General features: G+C 53.9%; 2 protein-coding genes across 2 annotated transcripts; both read right to left on the bottom strand.

The window, feature by feature from the left end:
• Positions 1-1015: 1015 nt before the first annotated feature.
• Positions 1016-10583, bottom strand: ENO2 (enolase 2). The gene is made up of 12 exons (XM_010396122.2): positions 10409-10583; positions 7459-7550; positions 6439-6534; positions 6095-6153; positions 5033-5102; positions 4734-4867; positions 3805-4027; positions 3158-3355; positions 2828-3029; positions 2518-2626; positions 2322-2380; positions 1016-1985 (listed from the first exon to the last, which is right to left on the bottom strand). The coding sequence occupies exons 2-12, from the start codon at positions 7541-7543 to the stop codon at positions 1916-1918; spliced, it is 1305 nt and encodes a 434-aa protein (XP_010394424.1). The 5' UTR covers positions 7544-7550; positions 10409-10583; the 3' UTR covers positions 1016-1915.
• A 160-nt stretch (positions 10584-10743) lies between these two features.
• Positions 10744-16770, bottom strand: LRRC23 (leucine rich repeat containing 23). The gene is made up of 7 exons (XM_010396120.4): positions 16616-16770; positions 16427-16539; positions 15314-15567; positions 15093-15223; positions 12232-12368; positions 11417-11639; positions 10744-11132 (listed from the first exon to the last, which is right to left on the bottom strand). Exons 1-7 carry the CDS (start codon positions 16685-16687, stop codon positions 11070-11072), a joined length of 993 nt encoding a protein of 330 aa, XP_010394422.1. The 5' UTR covers positions 16688-16770; the 3' UTR covers positions 10744-11069.
• Between the last annotated feature and the right edge of the window lie 1551 nt (positions 16771-18321).

The following is an 18321-nucleotide window of genomic DNA, read 5'->3' as shown; positions in this document are numbered from 1 at the left end:
CAATCCTGTCTCTACCCTCGCATTCTCCCTCCCACCCGCTTCTCAGTTCTGGGCATGTGTGCCAAAGTCTTTGTCTTCCTTTCTTGGACTTAGTCCTTAATCTGTGCTATTTAGTAAAGGATCAGCAGTGAAATGCCAGTGTTTTAAAGTTTTGTTGTTGGATTTTAGAGTCTGCATTAGGATATAGTCAAGGGGGCTTGCGACTTACTGAGAAACCTCAGTCTTTACCCTTGTCGTTGCTCATCACAAATGACAAGAGTTAAGCAAGGGTCTGGAAACCTGTAGGGAAGTGGGGCAGGAGCTGAGTGTGCCCAAGAACACAGTAGGGCTACTGACTTGAACATAATGGTGGGCAAGGTAGTTTTATCATTTATTCTCCAATTGGATTTCTCACAGTAGCACCTCCAGCCTCCCTCCTTCCTTGGAGTCAGTCCAGAACAAAGCTGTTTGTTGAGCAAGTGCTGGGGTTTGCTGGCACCCAGGCTGCTGGGGCACCGGCTGGAGCACGGGCGGCTTTCCCCAAATACTGCTGAGTTGCCCCTGTGAAACCAGATGGAACTGAGAGAGACTAACACCCCACCTACGCCTCTAGTCACTGCTCTACTAGCCCCTTTTGGGGGAGGACAATCAGCTTTTTCCCTCTCAAAGACTTGCCATTGCAGTCTACCATCACTTGAGTCCAGTGGACTGGGGGCCCACCCTGAGGTCTTTACATCAGTGGAAGGCACGATTAAAATCCCTGCACAGCAGCTACAACATGGTTTGGTGGAGACGACAGGGGCAAGTCATCCCACATGCCTTCCCTCTGGTGTTTCCCAGCTGGTGGCCGTCAGAGCAGTCTGGCTGTGGGACAAAGCTGTGAAAGCAGATGAGGGTAGCTGGGCCTTTTCTTCCCCTTGCCAGTCCCCTCTGCTTTGTTACCTTTTTGTGTGACCAGCTCCTGCTCTGATGGCAAAACGTTCCCATTTCCCAAACACTGGCATCTAGAGATAAACATCAGGCCAAGTCAGGCAACTCAGGTGTGAAATACATTTTAATAGAGTTTAGGGATCTGTAGTTTGTCTGTTGCTCAGCTGAGCAGGGGCTGTCCAGAAGGTGAAGCAGACATTGTGGGCGGAGGGGAGGGTGAAGGGGTGCAAGAGGGAAGGGAACAGAGAGAAAAAGGTCACAAGAAGCAAATGAGAGCATGGGTTTGTTCACGGATGTGCTTTAATATATTGCCCCACAGTACTATGTGCTGAGCCAGAGACTGACAGCACACACACACACGCACACACACACACACCCGGTGTGGGACAGCAGTGCACTTCAACGCTAAGCTGCCGGCAAGCACAGCCCAACACAGCACAGCCCAACACGACACTGCCGGGGCGGAGGCGAGGGACGCGCGGGTCCCACCGGGGCTCGGTGCAGACACACGCCTGGGGCACAGGGACGCCGTAGGCCAGGACACGTACACACACCTACACACATGCACAACGAGAGCGAGCCGCTGGCAACACTCGGCTGGACACAGCTACAGGAGCGGCAGTGTCCGAGCACACCGGCCGACGCACAGATGGTCACCGCACATGCTTCGGCGTACGAGGGAACACACCGGGCAGATGCTCCCGTGGCCTGACACGTGAGCAGAGGGGCCCAGGCGTGGCCCTGCACAAACAACAGAGACACACAATGCCTAGATCCAGGAATGCTTATGACCCCACAGCAAGGGACAGGGTGTAGGCCGCTCTCTCATCCTTCACCTGGGTACATCTAGCCGGGGACACCTGAACTCGAGGGGTTTCGAGGTGAGAGGAAACCAGGTGACAGAGTGGGGAGAAAGAGCAAAAAAGGGAGCAGTGGAAGGAAAGGGGGGTTCAGAGTCTGTGAGGTGGGAAAGAGCAGCAGGGTGGCTGTGCCCTGGGGACAATGTTCAAAGAACACTTGGGTTGCGAAAGTTGTGTCCAGCGAAGCGTGCTTCATCGCCAAGCTCTTCCTCAATCCTGCCGGAGAGAGACAGCACACATCAGGCCCTTGTAGTGAGGGAGCATTGGAGGCACCAGGGCACCGGAGAGGCAGCTCATCAGCAGGAAGCTGACGTGTGCCCGAGGAGCTCAGCTCCTGCCAGCTGCTGTGCCTGCAGGGCTGCACCCTCATACCAAGGAGGAGGAAAAGGGTCTGCCCCAGCGGCCTCCCTGGGATCCTACTGTCATCTCTGTGCCTTGTCTTTATAGCATTTCACCCACGAGTCCCCTCTACCCTTGGGCTTTCAGCTTCTCCCACCCAATTAGTCACTCCCCCGTTCTCTCTTCTGCATTCCCATCCCTGGAGCCCCTTACCTCATGAGCTGGTTGTATTTAGCCAGGCGTTCAGACCTGCAGGGAGCACCCGTCTTTATCTGTAAAGCATTCCCCAAAGCAAACACTGTAAGACACTGTTATGATTTGTACCAGTTTCCCATGGCAGAGCAGGGGATTCTGTTTTGACACCCCTTTGCTTTCCTCCAGGCCTGTGCATGGCCTGGGGTTCACCTACCTGCCCAGTGCACAGTCCTACAACCAGATCAGCAATGAAGGTATCTTCAGTCTCCCCAGATCGGTGGCTCACCATCACACCCCATCCATTCTCCTGGGCCAACTTGCAGCTGCAGGAAGTGAGAAATGCAGTCAGTAGCTCCTACTCCTATAGCCACCAGGTGCACAGGGTAAGATCCAGGGACCCTGTGCTCCCACTCCCAGCATCCTACACTCTTGTAGAGACACAAGGCTATTGACCCAGTGCACAGTGTGACACCTTGCTGTGGTTCATCATTCACAGGACAACAAGGGCAGTGGGCTGGACTTACGCTTGGATGGCCTCTGTGACAGATCCAATCTGGTTGACTTTGAGCAGGAGGCAGTTGCAGGCTTTCTCCTCAACAGCTCGCTCGATGCGCTTGGGGTTCGTCACTGTCAGGTCATCTCCCACTATCTGAATCCCCACATTAGCAGTGAACTTAGACCAGGCCTCCCAGTCATCTTGGTCAAAGGGATCCTCAATGGAGACCACTGAAAGGACAACAGAAGAGACACGAGTCAAAGCTGCCTCCCTTCCCACTCCAAAAACACGGAGCGTTTGTGCCTGGTCAGTGCGCAGCCCCAGTGCTGGTTCCCTACTGCCCTGCACAGCAGCTCACCTGGGTAATCACGTACAAAGCTTTGGTAGAGGTCGCCCAGCTCATCTCCAGAAATGTAGCGGCTTGGGTCATCTGGGGACTTGAAGTCCAGGTCGTATTTGCCATCACGGTAGAACTCGGAGGCTGCCACATCCATACCAATGACAATCTTGTCCGTGTAGCCTGCCTTGTCAATAGCTTCCTTGAGCAGCTCCAGAGCTGAGAGGAGAATTGCAGTCAGGAGAGTCAGCCCATGCAGAGAGCTCTGCCTTTTGGTGGGATCCTCCCCTGGAGAGGTCCCTAGAGCCACTAAGAGTCTGGTGGTATGATGGAGAGGTAGAAGGGAGCCCAGAGCGCAACAGAAACATGCCAAGGAGCTGTAGAGGCTGTGTCCAAAAGGACAAGGAGGAATTAAAATGCAATCCCACAGCTCAAAGACAAGTTTGTGGAAGGCCTCGTAAAAGTGTGCACATGCATAAAAGGTTTGTATGGAGAGGCTGTGACAGATCGAGGCCACCCCAAGGAGAGGGAGCTTAGAAACACTCCTAATACAGGAGGTCAGTGACACTGAGGCATCATCTTTTGAATCAGTCTGGGGAATGCTGTGAGCTGAGCGTAGGAACCCATAGCATTCCAGGCAGGGTACCCCATCTCTGTAGGGCTCTCACCTTCGCTATTTTCCAGGATGTTGGGGGCAAAGCCTCCCTCATCACCCACATTGGTAGCATCTTTGCCATACTTCTCCTTGATGACGCTCTTGAGGTTGTGATAGACTTCAGCCCCGATGCGCATGGCATCGCGGAAGCTTTCGGCTCCCACGGGCAGGATCATGAACTCCTGCATGGCCAGTTTGTTGCCTGCGTGGGAACCTCCATTGATCACGTTGAAAGCCTGGAAGAGTCCATAAGAGAGTCAGAGCTGAACCGGTCTTGGCACCCCTTAGAGGTGGCTCTCAGATGTGTCACCATTCCCATTCGTGCCACATCCCACAGGGTAACATAAGCACATTAGCTACAACCATCAGACCAAAGACACATAAGCCTGGAGTCTTCCTTCCCGTAGTGGCTCAAAGCAGATGGTTGGAGAGGATTTTCCCACCTGTTTCCCTCTCAGAGATCTCCTGAGCTATGTGTGTTTATCTATGCGGTGTTAACCTGTACGTGTTTATCAACAATGCTGTAAGTCTCTCTTCCAGGACCTTTTTTCTTGACCCTGAGAAAATTTTAGCATCCACAACATCCTTTGTGAAAGAGTTTCTCAAGGCAGCTTCCCCTGGTGTGAAGACCCATATGCCCTTGTTCTGAACTGTGCTCCAGAGGGTTTGCATGATGCTCTCTGGTTCCTGTGCTAAGAATGAGATCCTCAATCAGCCCCCCACCACAACCTCTGCTGTATCCTCCTCAGGTTCCTTTCTTCCAATTGAAACTTGACAAATCTCAGGCCTTGGTTTGCTTCCCTGACAAGTGCAGTGCACTCAGCTGATGTTTCAGTCCCATATCCCTTCCTTATCTACCTCCTAAAACCTTTGAAATTTCTTTTGGAAATACCACTCTTTTGGACTTTCTGAAGGCAGATGTCAAGGACAGAGGAGTCTTACTGGCACAGGAAGGATGAGGTCAGAGTTGCCGGCCAGGTCAGCGATGTGCCGGTACAGGGGCACATCCTTCTCCGCAGCTCCCGCCTTGCACACGGCCAGCGAAACTCCCAGGATAGCGTTGGCACCAAACTTGGCTGTGGGCAAAGGAGGAGATCAACATTTCAGGTGGAAATATCCTGCCCAGTGGGTGCCCTTGCCAGCTCAGGCTTGGGCTCACCACAGCTCTGACAGTGCCCCCTGCTCTAGCCCTGCAGCCTCCCACGCTCATAACTTCCCAGCCAAAAAGAGGGAGGAATTACATTTGTTCTCTGTGCCATCCATCTCAAGCATCAGATTGTCTATCTTCTCTTGATCCACAACAGAGAGGCCCTGCAAGAAAGAAATAGTTCCTGAGAAGGGGATGATTGGAATAGCTGCTGGCTCTGGTGTGCGGGAAAGCAGGTGTTGATGGAGAAGCTGGGGGGTACAAGGACCTTTTCAGCTTGTGGAGGAACATATACACACAAAGCTCTGGAAACTGCTGCCTTGGTATTTAGTCAGGTCAGGTAACCACGATGGTGTTGCTGCAGTGCAGTGTAGATATACCCACGGTGGAGCCCTGCAGCCCAGGCAAGGCCACGCTTTACTGGGGACACAGGACTCCCTTGGGGAATTACCCAGCCTTTTGGCAGCTTCCAGGGAGCTTTGTGGTGCTGTGGCCACACAGAAGCTAGGCAGAACAACAGAACATGTTCAACCTCAAGCAAGCGAATGTAGACTGGATGGAGCCATCCCCATGAGGGAGGTGGAGAGCAAGATTAGACCCAACACAGGCAGCCCTCCACCAGGTTGGGTATTTTTCAGGGGTGGAGAGAACTGGGCTCTCGGCCAGAGCCAACCATGGCTACATGGCGTGTAATATGTGGCTTCAGCTCAGCTCTCCTCAAAGCAGGCTCCAGGTCTTCAGGGGTAAACAGGCTGCAGACGTGACACCACTGCTCTGCAAGGCTGTGCCAGACCCTGCACGATACAACCATTGCTCACCACACCAGGATGAGGCCACAGACATGTGGATGTGATTCAGTGCTTGAGGGGGAGCACAGCTGAAAGAGGGAGTGAGCTCTACAGGGAGCACCCGGGGGGACTAGTTAGGCTGCACAGATGCTGCGGTGGACCAGGAAGCATTAAATCCTTTCCTCCCAGAGAAAAGATTGCTGTGGACACACACAGGCATGGAGGGCAGGAGGGGTGTGCCCAGGTTCACAGAGAGCATCGCTATGTCTGTCAACCCAGTGAGATGAAGAGAGGCAGAGACAGAGATCAGGGGACAGAGATGGACCAGAGTAAGCGTTGGACAAGGGAGAACAAAGAGAAATCCTTACAGAGCCCACGAGAGCTGGGGCGACAGTGCTGTTGATATGATCCACGGCCTGCAGGACCCCTAAAGAAGGGAAGAGGCAGAGAAAGAAAGAGAGAGAGAGACAGAGAGTGAGGCAGAGAGGAGTGGAAAGAGGGAGGGAGAGGACGGATAGAGAGACTGAGAGAGGGAGACAGCAAGGGAAGATCGAGGCCTGATCTTTCACTTTACACTAGGTCTGTGCCTCTGTGGTCTTGCTGAGGGCAGTGGGACACATCCGTGTCACACTGATGGATGGGCAGTACCCTCCAGCAGAGCCCCACACACAGGCAGCCCCGAGGATGAGCTGTGGAGCAGGCATCTCCCCACCTTTTCCAAGGAAACGTGACTTGTCATTGTCTCGCAGCTCCAGCGCTTCATAGATACCAGTGGACGCTCCACTGGGGACGGCTGCACGAAACATGCCTGGGAAACAGCAAAACGAGGTGTGAGACAAGCAGAGGGTGAAGAGGAAAAACCCTCATGCACCTGCTTCTGCCCTGCTTTCACAGGGAAGGATGCAGCAGCTGCTTGTGCAAATGGATGGCCCCACTGGCTGGCTGCTCGTGGCTGGTCTTCTCAGAGGTGGAGCACCTCAGTGGCAGAAATAAATGCACCCAGGGCTTCCAGACTGAGGAACCTGGATGTCAGGCACCCAGAGATTTGCACTGATCCCAGAACTGTGTATGACGAGTGGAAGTCAGGTTCCTCAGCCCTCCTCCTGGTTCCAGAGGCAGCCTGACTCAAAGCCACCCTCAGCTTCCTCCCCCTCAGACTGAGGTTTCTGCCTCACTGAAGAAGGAAGACAATGGTTGGATGCCTGCTCTGGCCTCTCACTGCTCCTCGTCCCTCAGCCCAAGTAGTTTTGGGCCCAGTGCAAATGCAGCTCTTCCAGTTGAGACCCATGCATGGACACACCTGCACAGAGATCTCAGGGACAGAGCTTTACCCCTACCATGAGCACAGCCATGGATGTGCTACCAAACTTCCACTGTGCCCCAGGACTAAAAGCACAGCTGCAGCAGGGGGATGATGAGAAGGTGCATAAATATTTATGATAAAAAAACCTTCCATCCCTGCTACGAGCAGGTGCATGGCTCAGGTCACATACAGGACAGCCAGCTGTCTTGTCGTGATTTGCCTGGCACATGTGCAGAGCTGCTGAGCACAGGCACAAGCAGAGCCATGAGCAGAGCTTTGGTCTCTGCCTCTTCCCCTGGCTTGCTGTCTGCTGGGGGTTCACCAGTGAGGACCCTCCATGCTCTCGGCATGCCAGGCTGCTGCACAGCACCAGCTCTGCTGCGGTGGGCAGGGCTTTCCCTCCGTCTTTCATCATCCTCAGCCTCATACCTTTGTGTGTGTACAGGTCCACCTCAACAGTGGGGTTCCCACGGGAGTCCAGGATCTCGCGGGCATGGATCCTCTCGACTGCCATGGTGAGTCTGTGGAGAGAAGAGGACAGGATATGTTCAGCTCTGAGAGGCTCCAGGATGTGGTGCTCACCCCTACTATGTCTAGACTGACAGAGAGAAGGAAATTAAAGGAAAAGTGAGCTTAGAAATTTGGGCTAAAACTATTTGCCCCAGGAAATTTAGAAATTCACCCAGACTACAGGAATCTACAAACATTTTCCCAGGAACTGGCTATCTATTTGAATTTACTCTGTCCCTCTGCTGCAGATGACAAACTGGGAGCTCTCTCTGCCTCTCTCCCTGCGTCACGGCAGAGCACCCAATATGAGCCTGGATGGCAGGGATGGGGAGGGTGCCACGGGCAGCAGACAGGGAGGGATCAGCTGGCGCAGCGGGGAGGTGCCCCTGGCTCTGGCGTCAAGGACGGGGCACCAGCTCCTGGCATCTCCTGTCCCCTTGCCGGGAGGCGAGGACAGCGCCTGCCAGGCCAGACAACAAGCGGCTGCTGCGTCCCTGTGCAGGGAGCAGGGAGCCAGCCAAGCGTGATGGGCAGGGCAGGGGGGCAGCCAGCCAGTGGGGACCCCCAGCCCCTCTCCAGCCCACGGCGGGGGAGCCATCCCAGCCTGACTGTCCCAGACCCCAGCCATGTCCCCCTGTCGAGTGCCTGCTCAGCCTCTGTGTCCCCCGTGAACTGCAGGGTCAGGCTGTGCCAGGGCAGTGGGAGCGTGGAGCCTGGCAGCCCAAGGAACCATCTTGCTGGAGGCCACAGTCGCTCAGATGTGGCAAAGAGGGCTCTGAAGAGAGCGGGGACCTGGCCCAGCTGCCAACCCTTACCCTTCCCTCTGCTCCTGAAGGGGAAGCAGATGAGACTGGGCTGGATCTCTGTTGGATGAGGAGGGTGAGGAAGCCTAGCATTTTGAGGCACCTGGTTAAACCTGAAGTAGAAAACATGCTGGTGGGTGATGATGGCTGTTCGAAAGAGCTTCTCTTGCTGCAGTTTGCTCTCTAGGGGTTCCAAACCAGCTCATTCCTCCCATGCCACCTTCTCATTCCCCCGGCTGCGGGTCTGTGCAGTGCCAGGGTGCTGCAGTAAGGTGTGTCCCCCCATGCTCCCAACACTGCCAGGTTTTCCTCCCCTGGCTCCCACAGATGATTCCCTCAACCCTGAGCAGGGCTGGCAGAGGCCAGGGTAGTCACAGAGCCCCAGCCAGGACCTCCCCGTGGTGTGTGTGAGCAGGGCTACAGCCAGCACAGGGGCAGGGGGGGAATGAGCTTGAAGCAGCACATCACAGCACTGAGGGGAGCTGAGGAGCAGGATGGGGAAGCCAGAGTCAGCGCTTGACCCCACTGCCCAGGGTGGGTGGAAATCACAGGGCTGTGAGGAAATCCTGCTGCTGCTCTGAACTTTCAGCCAGAGCTTCTCGTGTGGGGAGTTTCAGGCAGCGACTCCAGGGTTCTCTGGAGCCTGCACAGGGCCCTCCACCATGTCCATCTGGGCTGGGATCCCCCATCAGACGCTTTGGCAGTGCTCCTGACACCATCTGGCACACGCCACAGGAACTTCCTCCAGAGTCGTGCCGGCGCAGCCAGCCGTGAGCTTCTTTTTGCAGCAGTGTCCTGGCCATGCCTCAACAGCCCCCACTGGGTAGAGAGGGACAGGACCCCGCTTAAAGCCATCTTTGACAGCAGAGCCCTGCCAGATGCTGTGCCTCTCTGCTTATGTGGTCACGTTGCCCCATGTCACATCCCTGTGGCCACATCCACCTGCCCTTCTTGGAGCCAGCTCCGAGGAAGCCAAATGACAAGCCCAAATCCAGCCTTGCCTGCCCCACCCCATCACTTGCATGATCTCCTCTCCCTTGTAGTCCTTTAAACCCTTTTCTCCACTTGTGTTGCTGCCCCATGTCCCCTGTGTTTGCTCTCTTTTGAACAGAACCACCCTGAAATCCCTGGCATCAGCTGCACTGTCCTGAAAGGAGGTCAGAGGCGGATAAGCTGGGATAAGGGATTGGGATGGAGCCATAGCTGGGAAGCCACAGACCACATCCAGGAAGAGAGAGGAGGCTGTGCAGCCCCCCGTGAACAGAGGCTGGGCAGCATACGCTGCTGCAGTGCCTTCCTGTGGAGCTGGCGCTGGCAGCAATTCCCTGTCCCCGCCAGGCCAGCACGGTGAAGACCTTTCCTCCAAGGCACTGCCACCAGTCCCGTGTGTGCTGCGATTCCCCCGGGCTGGGCACTGCTCCCAGGAAGCCCGCACTGCTGCAGTGTCGTGACTGATGCAGCTATTGCTTGCCTGTCAGCTCCTCTCCCTGCTCTCCCCCTCCCCTGTGGTGTGGGGCTGTGCAAATAGGAAAACATCCCCTCTCCTCCCTCCCCCTCCCTGAGCGCCCGTGTTTATGTCAACACCTCGGGAGACCGGGGGGGCTGGTCCGCTTTGAGGCTGGATCCTTTCCCCGGCGGTGCCCAGGCTGAGCGTTGCCTTCTCCCCACTAGCACCCCTCCCCCCGGGAAAGCTCCATCCCGCAGCACCTCCCGACAGTGCCCTTGGGAGCACCACCTATCTTCGTTGGTTGCCCCCGCTCCTGCAATTCCCTGGGTTCACGTCTGAAATGATGACTGCCGGGAGGGGAAAGGGCGGGGGGTGGGGGGGCTTGGGAAGGAGGGAGTACCTGAAATTAAAATACGAAAGAAAAGTCAGAAGGATGGGGGTGAGGAGAGAGAGGTGGGAGGAGCAGGGGGAGGAAGTGAGGGGAGTTTAGTTGTTAATGCCGCTCACCGTGGTCCTTCTCCGCAGGGACCCCAAAGTGCGTGTGGGGTGTGGAGGGCACAAGGTGGGCACCAGAAACATGCATGCGGTGAGGGGGTGCTGGCCGTGGGGAGACACTTACCTTCCTAGGGCAGGGGTGGACGAGAGATTGAGAAAGTGCTGGTAGAAAGGAGAGAGGACGAAGCTGAGGAGGGATGCAGGACCTCAAGGGGAGATGATGTGTCCTCTAAGCCAACGGTGGCGGCAGCAGCAGGATGGAGACGCCCCTGATAGGGCCGGGACAGCAGCATGTGACCCAGAGCTGCGATGAGTCAGGATTTAGCAAAGCTTTGCAAACAGCACGTAGGGGATGGAGAGAGAGAGAGAGAGGCAGGCAGCAAGGGATAGACGTAGACAGATGAGGGTGAGAGAGCCAGGGAATAGGAGTGGGTGTGCAGGATAAACAATTCCAGTCACTCCAGGCTCATTAATTACTTTTATTCAAATCAGAAAATCTTGCAGGATTTTTGGGAGTCATAAATCGAACCACAGAACCTGTAACTCTCCCCTTTCCCCTCTCAGGCCTACAGAGAATAGAACATATCAGTGCAGTGACTGCAAAAACACTGCAGTGCCTCAGGGCAGCTTCCAGGACCAGGGTGGGTAGCACTCCTTGTTTCTCCAGAGTAAAATGAGGTGAAGCTGGTACCTACAGCTCTTACTTTCCCAGCCTCACATATGGGGAAAGGCATCTCCACATCCTGACAGCCTCTGGGAACAGGTGTTAAAAACGGGCCACTCAGTCACTCAAGAAATTCTTCCATGTCCGGAAGAGTCGCATCATCCCTGAGAGATCCTTCCATTTCCTGAAGCAGGGAAGAAGAAGAAGTTAACGACTCCATGCCCGATGTCTCTTCCCCTTTCACTGCCCTCTTCTGCTAGTGGGGTCAGGAATGGCAGCAGGGTTGCATGCTGGCCACCACAACCAGGCTGAAAAGCCTGGCCTCTTTTTCAGGCCCTTGTGCTCTTAAGACTGACATCCCTCACCCTTCTCCTCACGTGATACACTGGAGGAGAAGCTTTATCAGCATGTTTGATCCTTTTTCTTTCTCTTCACCTCCTTCTCATCCCCACATCGTGTTGCTCTCACCTTTTTTTTTTCCAGCCTTGTCCGACGGATTTGCTCTGCCTCTTCCCGCTCATCTTCCTCAATGAATTCCTTGTCGAGGCGTTGCAGCTGTGGCAGCTGGGACAGGACCTCCAGCCGGTAATCGGGTTCTTCAGCGCATGGATTGTCCATCAGCACCAGTGCCTGCAGCATGGGGAGAACCTGCAGTTTTTCCACCTCCTGAAAGCTTCTGATCCCATTGCTCCTGAAGAAAAGGAAGCACAGAGAGCAGGGGAAGGAGACCCATGCAAGTAGTGAAATCCCTTTGGAACAGTAAGTGGACAAGACAGACAAAGCAAAACTTAGCAGCATGAGGGACCATAGACCTTAGACCATAGATCTGTCACCTAAGATCCAGATCTGTCTGCAGCTCCCCAGACTGAGGGACAAAAAGGACATCTCCTCTGGATTCCTCTGTGCTCAGACAGTCCATTGAACCATGTGACATCACCATGGCCCCGCATGGCAAACGCCAAGAACTAAAAGGCATTTGCAGGCAGAACACAGAGAACACGCTTCGAGGGATCCAACTGACTTATGGCAAGGAATGAAAAGCCTGGGGTGGGCTATGAGAATGACTAGAGAGGCAGATATTTTCTGAGAAGCCCAGGAAAGGCCCTGGCTGTTACAATGCCTAGACAGCTGCTGAGCACCAGTCAAGGATGGTAATATCAACCCATCCCTACCAGGTAGGTCTTCAACTTCCAAAAAAAACCCCAGAAAATTCTAAAGATCTAAATGGGAGTGCAGTCTGTTGAAGGGATCTCTGTTCCCAACACAGAGCAGGGAGGACCCACCGTAGATTGAGGTACTGCAGGCACTTCATGCTATCAGAGAATCCATCCAGGGCCTCAAGCTTGTTGTCACGCAGGTGCAGAGTCTCCAGCTGCTCTAACTCCTCAAGGCCTTCAAGGCTGCAAATGTTGTTCTGGGCCTGAGCACCAAGGAGGCAGGAAGAGAGAAGGAAAAAGGGGACACACAGGAGAGGGAACAGCAGTTATTTCTGGCCATTAAAGCTCTTTCTACCCTTCAGACTCCCTGCCACTCATAACACAGCCTTCTCTGAAGCTAGATCAGATAGTTCAGAGTCTAAGGGTTCTAAGGATTCAGATTTAAGGACCAAAAGTTTGCTGGAAAAGTGTTTCATGGAGCATCATTGGTGTCTGAGACAAAACCACCACAAGTGAATACTCCACTGCCAGCACAGCACCCCTTTCAATGGAAGTGCCAAATCTGGGCCTCAGAGAGCAACAGCATGGAGGGGAAAGCACACCTGAACCTAAAATGTGTGTGTTTAAAGGATGAGTAACCAGCCCCTCTCAGTCCAGGTATCCTCCAGTAGCTGCCTCTCTTACGGGGGAAATCTATGACCAAGAAGTCCCTTCTACCCCTCTGGGCTGTGCCTTCAGGAAGTTTAAAATTCCCCATCGCTGAATTTCATTCACTTCACTGGGATGTGGGTTAACGAAGCAGGGAAATACCGAAGCTCTGAATTTCAGGTCTAGTTTCACAGCAGGATTTCGGCTGGAAAAGACCACTAGAGGTCTCCTGCCCAAGCGAGGGCTCCCCGCAGTGCCAGCACCTAGGCTCTGCTCTGTCAGGCTGCTCACCGCCTTGTGCGGCCAAGTTTGGAGTGTCCCTGGCAGTTATCGTCTCCCCGCCACGTTCTCCAGCCTAGAGCTGAGCAGGGCTTCCCTTGCCGATGTGGCTCGGGGCTGCAGTCGCTAAGGATGCTGAGACCTGAATGAAAAACGGGGTGAGAGGTGCTGTTGTGCTCTCTCCCTCAGAGGTACCCAAGCAATGATGTGGGCAATACCTGAGGCTAAAAAAGGGGCACAGGCTGAACTGGTGGGATAGGAGAACATTTTAGGACTGAGTCATTCAGGAGAAGAACATTTTGTAGAAAAGGAGGATTTTAATAGAAAACTGGACAAAGGAGAATCTGGACCAGCTGGGCCAGGTAAAAGGAGTAACACCAGGACAAAAAGAGGAAAGTTGTGTATTTAGTGAAGGCCATGTGAGCAGATTTAGCAGTCAGGAAGGATTAGGACATTGTACCTCAGAGAAAATCGTGAGCTGGTGTGGGTGGGGAGCTCACTGATCGCTGGTTTATAAAAGGAATAGTAACCTCCCATCACTCTCACTTTCTTCATCACTTCAGTGTGAATAGTTTTACCAGCTCTGGCCCTGCAAGCACTAGCAGGACAACGCAGAATGGATATTTTTCAGACTTGTTTCATTTATCCCCTAAATCAAACAACATTCTGTCTGACATCCCATCACCCTCCCTTAGATACCAGCTCTTCACCCAGATGTGATGCCCCTGTTCCTTAGGGAAAGTTACCATATGTTGCCCGTGATTTCCTCTCCCCTTCCTGCACACTCCACCTTTCTCTAGTTAGCCTTTGCCACCACTCCTGCACCACAACCAGGAGCTAACATAGCCCTCCTGTGACCTTCAAAGTGATGCAAGTGCCACACGGTACACAGCCAGCTTGTAGTCTTCCTGCTAGTACATACCACTTTTTACATACTAAATTTCATCTGCAGCTATGTCATACATTAACCAAATGTGGGTCAATTCCTTAAATTGAACCTTTTGTCTTGAGCCCTGTCCTTGAGGTATCAGCTGCACCTACCCAAGGCTGAAGTAAAACCAAAGTCTTGGCACAGAAACCAAAGCATTACTGGGAGAGATTTCCCTGCAAAGTGATTTAATGAGCAGGTGGACATGGGAGACAAATTCAAGCCCCAAAGATTCTTGAGAGTCAGTTGTTCTAGTTTTAATAATCACCCCTTGCAATTTTCCCATTTCACATGGGCAGCTCAGAAACCCCTCAGTCATGCCAGGAACCTTTCCTCAATAGAGATGCCCTGTTTGCTTCCCCTCAGTAACTCACTAAGTTATGGGTATGCTTTGAAATGCTGTTTTGTATCTAGTGACTTATCCACTTCATCCATTCTTGGAGCATCTCTAGAAATGAAATCCCAGTTTTCCACCGGAAAATTACAGGCAATCTCAGCTAGCAATCTCCTCAGTGTTTTCTGCCAGGGAATCTTGATGAAAAGAAGCCACATAATTTTTCAAAGCCTTTCTCATATTTAATTGCTTTTCAAGAGGTAGTGACTCAGGACATCTGTTTAGTCTTCGCAAGCTGTAGCATAGTGTGATGCATGGGGCTAAGCCATACATACTCTCTTCACTTGCATCTCGGAGTAAATGCTTCCTTGAAGCAATTGTTTATGGTATTAAGAAACTGCTTCTCCTATCTTAGTTGCACTGCATATTGAATCAATTTCTTTTTTGGCAGCTGTAGGTGTGAATCATATAATTGTGCTGGCTTTAAACCAGTACTTGATTAGGCTCATCAGAGAGGAGAAAGAGGCATCGCCTCCCTTTGTGACCCAAAGAGCAGAGCTGTTGCTTTGCCCAGCGACCTCCAGTGGTCCCAGAGCACACGGAATACAAGCTTGCCTAACAGTGCCTGAAGGGGAAACTGCCCTCCTTGGAGGAGGCTGTGAGGGAAGAACCCGATGCACTGAACATCGACTCCTCTGTGATTTGAGGTTCGTGGCCACTCCCGTTGTGCTATCTGGGCTGCAGGTGCCGGGCTCTGCAGCAGCTCTGTTCCACTCCCCAGGATGGCTGATCCATTACCAGATAGAGCTTCTTGAGCTTGGAAACACCGAGCCCTGCTGTGGTCTTTATACTGTTTCCTCGCAGCTCCAGGACTTGCAGGCTGGACAACTGGTCGTGACTCAGGCCCAGCACTGTCTGGATTTTATTTTCTGAGTGCCAGAGGAGAAGAAACAACAAAGTTAATCCCACCTTTCAAAGAGAGTGTCCCCACAAGAATGAAGAGAGGTGGTCTGTATCACCTTTCAGGCTGAGGTTGGCTAGGAGGGGGTGAGCAATGCCCTCCAAATCCTTGATGTGGTTGCGATCGAAGCTGATGACCTGGAGGTAGGGCAGCTCCTGCATGCTGGCACTGGTGAGCAGATTCCCATCCACCTTCAGCCAAAGCAGCTGGGTTAGGCTGCTCAGTGGGGACAAATCTTGCAGCTTGTTCTTTGACAAATCCACATACCGCAGGTGAATGAAGCGTTTGAGGAGGCTGATGTCTGTCAGGCCCCTGAGGGAGGGAGAATGTGAATAAAATACCTCACATATTTCCCCACTAGCAGCTTTTGGGTTGCTCCTTGCCACTCCTGTAGGGAGAGCAACCTTCTCTCCCACTTCCCTGCTGTCCTAGAAAGCCTTGCTGAGAGAAGGAAGGAAAAGGTGATAGGGACAGGCCAGTCTGTAAACAAGGATGAATGGTAAGATTGGACCTGCTTTCCTGGCAGAGGGAGTACTTATTCCCACTGAATTGTATCTGTCAGGACAGGGCACAACCAGAGCAAAAGGTAAGTGTTGGGGAGGGGGTCTGTTAGCCAGTAGTGTCAACACCAAGGACTGTGTGGAAGGACTTTCCTAGTGGAAAAAATGGTAATTGAGATACCCTGTGAGGCTGCTGAAAGAAACAGTCCTGCTGGGGCTTTCGTTAGGTCCAGGGTTATGCAGGTATGCTGGGGAGACTGAGGCTCCAAGGTCAAATGTCCCAAGGCCATTGTGGCACTGTATTTACAGCTGCCTGCCTTAAAGGTTAGCAGTTAGCAGGACAGATGTCAATGGACATTTCTTGAAGTGCCTGTAGGGAGGTCACTCTGTTCAGGTCCCCCTGTGAGAAAACAGTCCAGAGCGATGGGCAGGCTGCCCTCAGCCTTGGGGGACACTGATGTTCCCAGTGGTGCGTCTGGCCGCGGTGGAGGCAGTGCCCAGCCCAGGGCTGAGGATAGACAGGCTATGCTGAGGCACAGACTGGAATCCAGGCGGTCAGAGAGCAGGCCCTGGATACGCTCCTACCCCACGTGGCCGGTCACCAGCTTGCGCCACAGCAGCTCCATGGCCACGGAGAAAGGGGCTTCTGCCGCGTCAGGCATTGCACTCACTTGTCTTTGGCTTCAAACTTCACATAGGCGTGGGCCAGCCCGTCGTCGGTCTTACTGAGGAGAGAGAGGCCCTCCTTGACGACTTCCTCCGTCAGGGGACAGGGACCCGGCTCCTGGGAGAGAAGGAGAGAGCACAACGCCAGCGCTGGCGCAACCGCAGCCAGGCGGTGCTGAGGGCCTCCCCCTCACCTCTTCTTCTTCCTCCTCCCTCTCCTCATCCTCCTCCTTCCCCTCCTCCCCTTCCAGCTCCTCGTCCTCCATCCTCCCGGGGCAGGCCGCGCTTGCCGCTTCCCGCGGCGGCAGCTCGCCCAGGCCCGGCCGCTGCCATGGGAACGGGGGCGGGCGCGGAGCCACGGCCGGGGCGGGCCCGCCGCTGTCCCCGCAGCGCTTCCCCGCGGCCCGGAGAGCTCCGAGCGTCACCACAAGCGCTCTGCGATGCCACTCCACCTTCTCAGCTGGGTGACATCTGCATTGTTAGCGTATCCAGAGAACCGAAGGATTATTTCGGTGGGAAGGGACCTGTGTGCGCGCCCCGTCTCAAAACGGGGCCGGTTCAAAGTCAGGCTGGGCTGCACAGGGTGGTGGTCAGTCGGGCGGTGAATGCTTAATTAACCCCTAATTTACCCTCTGGTAAATGTTTAGTTAACATGCTGAGCAGGATCAGCCTTGGGCTCTGCATGAAGGCTCCCCGAACACGACCACCTGGATGCCAGGAAGGGGTTTTTGGGGCACACTGCTCCAGCCCTCTCCTCCAGGCTGTGGAGCCGGGGAAGGCTGAGGCTGCCCGTGCCCAGCCGATGCCAACAGCACCGGGTGTTTACCAGCTGGGAAGGCTGCTCAGAGCTGACAGTCACCAGTGATCTGCAGTTAATACAAAGTCCAAGGCTCTGCTGCCTTTCCCTCCAGTGCACTTTGCTCCTTTGTAGTGCCTGGGTAACATTAGTGTTAGATAAGCTGGTCCAAGCAGAGCTGGACACACAACCATCAGCCATCACCCCTCCTGCAAAGCATCCCTGTGCTCATGACTGCACAGCAAGCTGCCATCTGTGTCCCCTGCCTCATCCTGCTGGACTCCCCGGTGCTGACCTCTTCTCCTGCGCTACACATCTGAATTCACTCCCTGCTCATTATCACACAACCACAGAATGGTTTGGACTGGAAGGAACCTCAAAGATCATCTCCTTTCAACCCCCTGCCATCCCCCACTAGATCAGGTTGCTGAGGGCTCCACCCAACCTGGCCTTGAACACCTTCCGGATGGGGCAGCCACAACTCCTCCGGCAACCTGTTCCAGTGCCTCACCGCCCTCAGAGTAAAGAATTAATCTGCATATGAACACTTCCTTTCCTGCCTTGCTTCCTGCCTAAACATCCCCTAATTACAGAAGGAAACCCAAATCTTTAAGCTAGAGAAATTTTATTTAGATTATATATATCCCAAACCTGATTATACTGATAATTAAGGAGGTTATGTGCTAAAAGCCAGCCCACACACTCACAGAGGAGCACAGGGCGATGATGGCAGGATGGGGAGCCCAAGCAGCACCTGCCAGGCTGCTTCCAGGCCCATCCCAGGAGCCATCGGCCCACTAAAGGCCCATTTCGAGGGGCACAGAGGCACAGTGGCAGGTGGGAACCCAAATTAAGGACTCAGAGGAAGGAACACCCTGTCCAGCCCCCTCCCAGGGGAGCCTCAGCCCCAGAGCACCTTTAGGACTGGGGGTGTCACTGAGTTCAGGGCTGTGGGACACAGGACGGGATGCAGAGGAAGAGCACTGGGGAATTGCACTGGACTCCTCAGGGAGTGTTTAGAGCAGGAACCAAAGGCAGGAAAGGGAGGGATCTAGGTGATTTATAGGGAAACGAATGTGGGATACAGGAATAAAAAGGGCCAGC

This window comes from Corvus cornix, chromosome 1 (genome assembly GCF_000738735.6).
Source record: "Corvus cornix cornix isolate S_Up_H32 chromosome 1, ASM73873v5, whole genome shotgun sequence".
Classification (NCBI taxonomy): Eukaryota; Metazoa; Chordata; class Aves; order Passeriformes; family Corvidae; genus Corvus; species Corvus cornix.
The sequence above is the reverse complement of the archived record's forward strand: the minus strand, read 5'-3'. Positions and strand labels throughout refer to the sequence as shown.

Bases quoted from the DNA above. Each gene is read 5' to 3' on its own strand.
- LRRC23 (XM_010396120.4), bottom strand. From the start codon at position 16,687: ATGGAGGACGAGGAGCTGGAAGGGGAGGAGGGGAAGGAGGAGGATGAG. The intron at 15,568-16,426 runs GTGAGTGCAATG...TCCCTCCCTCAG, and splicing joins AAGTTTGAAGCCAAAGACAA to GGGCCTGACAGACATCAGCC. The intron at 11,640-12,231 runs GTGGGTCCTCCC...CCTTTTCTTCAG, and splicing joins CTGCAGTACCTCAATCTACG to GAGCAATGGGATCAGAAGCT.
- ENO2 (XM_010396122.2), bottom strand. From the start codon at position 7,543: ATGGCAGTCGAGAGGATCCATGCCCGCGAGATCCTGGACTCCCGTGGG. The intron at 6,535-7,458 runs GTATGAGGCTGA...GCTGTTTCCCAG, and splicing joins GGACCTGTACACACACAAAG to GCATGTTTCGTGCAGCCGTC. The intron at 6,154-6,438 runs GTGGGGAGATGC...TCCCTTCTTTAG, and splicing joins GTCACGTTTCCTTGGAAAAG to GGGTCCTGCAGGCCGTGGAT.